This window comes from Netta rufina, assembly GCF_964035555.1.
Source record: "Netta rufina genome assembly, chromosome: 15".
Classification (NCBI taxonomy): domain Eukaryota; kingdom Metazoa; phylum Chordata; class Aves; order Anseriformes; family Anatidae; genus Netta; species Netta rufina.
Window position 1 is genome coordinate 12,957,956 of NC_140138.1, and position 4,486 is coordinate 12,962,441.

The 4,486-nt window shown below is 53.6% G+C and overlaps 1 protein-coding gene across 1 annotated transcript; it reads left to right on the forward strand.

Moving 5' to 3' along the window:
* Window positions 1-897: 897 nt before the first annotated feature.
* On the forward strand, window positions 898-3,294 carry ELFN1 (extracellular leucine rich repeat and fibronectin type III domain containing 1; the record flags this gene model as incomplete). The annotated part of the gene is made up of 1 exon (XM_084295788.1): window positions 898-3,294. Exon 1 carries the CDS (start codon window positions 904-906, stop codon window positions 3,292-3,294), a length of 2,391 nt encoding a protein of 796 aa, XP_084151914.1. The 5' UTR covers window positions 898-903.
* Window positions 3,295-4,486: the final 1,192 nt, after the last annotated feature.

A 4,486-nucleotide genomic window follows, 5' to 3' on the forward strand; every position in this document is an offset into this window, starting at 1 on the left:
TCAGCCAGCATCCCCCTCTGTGGGCACTGTTGCTGCACGCACCAGCACGCGAGACAGTTAGGATTCCCCTCAGCAAAACGTTGCAGCATCAAATCTACATCAGAGTGAGTTGTCTAGACTTCATCTGCTCTCCGCAGAGAGGAACAGACACTTCTGGGGCAGCACTCCTCTCCTCTGAAGGTAGACACCTAAATAGGTCAGACGAACGGTGCACTGGATGTGCGTTGTTCTCCCTCCTGCCTATAACGTGACGCTGGTCGATGCACTTAGAGGCTGACGTCTGCAGGCAGTGACCACCTGCCCTAGTGATGCCAAACAGCACTGGCTGTGCCCGAATTAACCAAAGGCCCTGGAGAGGTGGCAGCTGGATTTAGAAGGCAAGCGGCTAGCAGTAAGAGGGTAGTTGGGTGCGTCTCTGACGCTGCTGAACTTAAATTGTCTGCCCTTTGTGTTGAGCTTGTGCTTTTGTTTTGTTTTGCGCAGGTGAGCTGAGGAACCAAGCCAGGACAGCCAGCCAGGAGGCACGTGGAGATGGGGACCGGCGCCGCGATGGGCAGCAAAAAGAAAACGAGGAGATGTACTATTAAAAACCAGAGGAAGGCTGGTCTCTGAGCCAGAGAGGCTCCTCCGCACAGGCACCTAACTTCATGACTCCCTCCCCGAGATGCCGGAGACCTGGTGATGCGGGACCAGCCCCAGCCTCCCAGTCCTTGACAGCAGCCCCCGGCCGGCGGCTGCCGAGCCCCTTGGGCACCGAGGTCCCCGTTTGCCACGGCCGCTTCCCCCCGGGCTTCAAGCCATGAGGAGAAGGGATAGAAGAGCGAAGAAGCACTAACCCAAGTCTTCCCGGCCCCTGTCCCGCTCCCCGCTTCCAGCAGCCCCTTCTCCGCGCCGCCCTTCCAGATGGCAGGTCGCCGGTGGGCCGCGACGCCAGCCCTCTGCGTGTGCGTGGCAGCCGTCTCCCTCCTGCACGCCGGCGGGGTGCGGGCGGACTGCTGGCTCATCGAGGGGGACAAGGGTTTCGTCTGGCTGGCCATCTGCAGCCAAAACCAGCCCCCCTACGAGTCCATCCCCCAGCAGATCAACAGCACCATCGTGGACTTGCGGCTGAACGACAACAAGATCAAGAGCGTGCAGTACGCCTCGCTCAGCCGCTTCGGCAACCTGACATACCTCAACCTGACGAAGAACGAGATCTCCTACATCGAGGACGGTGCCTTTTCGGGACAATTCAACCTCCAGGTGCTGCAGCTGGGTTACAACCGCCTGAGGAACCTCACTGAGGGCATCCTGCGGGGCCTGGGGAAGCTGGAGTACCTCTATCTCCAGGCCAACCTCATCGAGTCCGTCACCCCCAACGCCTTCTGGGAGTGCCCCAACATAGTGAACATTGACCTGTCCATGAACAGGATCCAGAGACTCGACAGCAACACTTTTAGGGGCTTAAACAAGCTCTCTGTCTGTGAACTCTACAGTAACCCCTTCTACTGCTCCTGTGAGCTCCTCGGCTTCCTGCAATGGCTGGAGGCGTTCACCAACATGACGCGCACTTACGACCGGATGCAGTGCGACTCCCCACCGGACTACACGGGCTACTACTTGTTGGGCCAAGGCCGGACTGGCTACCGCAATGCTCTGAGCATGCTCTCATCCCTTTGCACCGGTGGCTCCTACACTGTGATCCCTCGTTTTATCCCTCCCCGGTACCAAGTGACCACGGCGCCCTCCGAGAGCCCGTGCTCCGAGGAGGAGTGCTCCTCCGGTGACGGCACCACCCCACAGTTCTCCCTCTTCACGCCCATCGGTGAGACGGAGGTGCGCCCCAACATCCAGGTGAAGCACCTCAACCACAACTCGGCCATCCTCACCGTGCAGATCCCCTACCCCTTCAGCAAGATGTACATCCTCTCCCAGTTTGAAAACGGCTTCTCCTCCATGATCACCAAGCTCAGGAAGAAGGAGGAGAACATCACCGTGAGCAACCTAGTAGCACAAAGGGATTACACCTACTGTGTGGTCTCTGTCCACCAATACTCCAAGTACAACCACACCTGTGTCACCATCACGCCCACCAGACCCAACCGCAAGGAGCCGGTGCCCACCCCTTCCACTGCCACCCATTATATCATGACAATCCTGGGCTGTCTCTTTGGCATGGTGATCGTCTTGGGCGTCGTGTATTACTGTCTCCGAAAGAGGCGCCAGCAAGAGGAGAAGCACAAAAAGGCTGCCGGCAGCATGAAGAAGACCATCATTGAGCTGAAATACGGGCCAGAAATGGAGACCACCAGCATCACCCAGCTGTCCCAAGGACAGATGCTGGGCGGGGAGACGGTGACCCGCATCCCCTACCTGCCTTCCGCTGGAGAGGTCGAGCAGTACAAGCTGATCGACAGCAGTGAGACCCCCAAGGCCACCAAGGGCAACTACATGGAGGTGAGGACGGGGGAGCAGCCTGAGAGGCGAGACTGTGAGCTGTCCCTGCCACCGGACACCCAGAGCTCCGTGGCCGAGATCTCCACCATTGCCAAGGAGGTGGACAAGGTGAACCAGATCATCAACAACTGCATCGATGCCTTGAAATCCGAGTCCACCTCCTTCCAAGGGGTGAAGTCGGGGGCAGTCTCCACGGTGGAGCCTCAGCTGGTGCTCTTATCAGAGCAGATCCCCAGCAAGCACGGGTTCCTCTCCCCTGTCTACAAGGAAAGCTACAACCACCCCCTCCAGCGGCACCACAGCATGGAGGCCGCCCCCAAACGCTCCAGCACCTCTTCCAGTGGCTCCATACGGAGCCCCAGGTCCTACCGCTCCGAGGGATCGGGCCACAAATCAGAAGCCAAATACATAGAGAAGACGTCCCCCACCACCGACACCATCCTCACTGTGACACCGGCCGCGGCCATCCTGCGGGCGGAGGCGGAGAAGATCCGGCAGTACAGCGAACACCGACACTCCTACCCCGGCTCGCACCAAGGGGAGCAGCACGACAGCATGGCAGGGCGAAAGCCCTCCATCCTGGAGCCTCTGACCCGCCCTCGCCCCAGAGACCTGGCCTATTCCCAGCTCTCGCCCCAATACCACAACCTGAGCTACACCTCCAGCCCCGAGTACACCTGCAAACCTTCGCACAGCATCTGGGAGCGCTTCAAACTCAACCGCAAGCGGCACAAAGACGAGGAGGAGTACATGGCAGCCGGCCATGCCCTACGCAAAAAGGTCCAGTTTGCCAAAGACGAGGATCTTCACGACATCTTAGACTACTGGAAGGGCGTCTCCGCCCAGCAAAAGTCCTGAGTCCTCACACAACTCGTGACTTAACACACTAACTGGACCAAAAGAAATCCGCAGCAGCTATTTTTATTCAGACTGTCTTTGAAACAAAAAAATAAATATATAATAATAATAATAAATGAATCAATAAAAATAAAAGAGAGAACAAATTATGGAAATCTATAAATATTCTATATAATATATAAAGTGAGATATTAAAATGGCCTCACTTTGGTGAGACACGCACCAAATTTGAACACAAACTTTACAAAACAAACTGTCGAGTGAAAAGAAAAAAAAAAAAGAAAAAAAGTTTTGTTTCATTCTGATTTTTCTAAAAAAGAAAAAAAAAAAAGAAAAAAATTGAATATAAAAAGAAAGTGAAAGAGCAGGCAGAGAGCTCTGGCGTTTCCCAGTACTGCATTGCATGAGTCCCTACTCCGTGATTTTGTGGATTCTTTGTGAACAGTTTGTGTTCTTCCTTCCTTCCCTTCCAAAAACCAACAGCAACAAAAACAGCAACAAAAACCAAAAAGAGACCAGAAGGAGATCCATCCTTTGGGCTGTTTTTGCAAACGGAGTCTTCCAGTTTAGACTTTTACCCGGTTGAAGGCCCGTTCACATTTTCACTCACTGAGAGGTTTTACCACACATTGCATTGTAAACCGACGTCGTTAATTGTACAGAGAAAATTTCTATATTTGCAATGTTTGCTGTATAATGAGAAAGAGAGAGGAGAAAAAAATCAATACTACATCTACTAAAAATATATATATATATCTATATTCACCTGTTTGTACCAGGTTTTAATCATGGATTTTAGAGAAAGAGATGGAGTTTGGTTTGAAGGAGTTTTTTTCTTGTTTGGTTGGTTGGTTGAGGAGGTATTTTGGAGGTGGGAGGGAACATTTGGGTTTCCTCTTTGTTTTTGATTTCTCCCAGTGATTGTCTATGTCCAAGCTCTGATCACTTGCAAGCGCACTAAGAAAAAAGGTGCGTGCCCAGAAAAGCAAATCACCAGCACTGTTCCAGGTGGAACCCCGTCCCTTCTGGGAACAGGAAAGGGGATGAGAAGTGGAGGGCTCCTGGTTGAGTGGGTGCCACCCAGCAATGGGATTTCTCCTGAAAATCAAAAGGTACCAAAAGGATGGGGAGCTGCTGATGAATTAGCACAGAAACCTTCCTGCTGCTCGCCGGGGAGGGACGTCACCGAGGG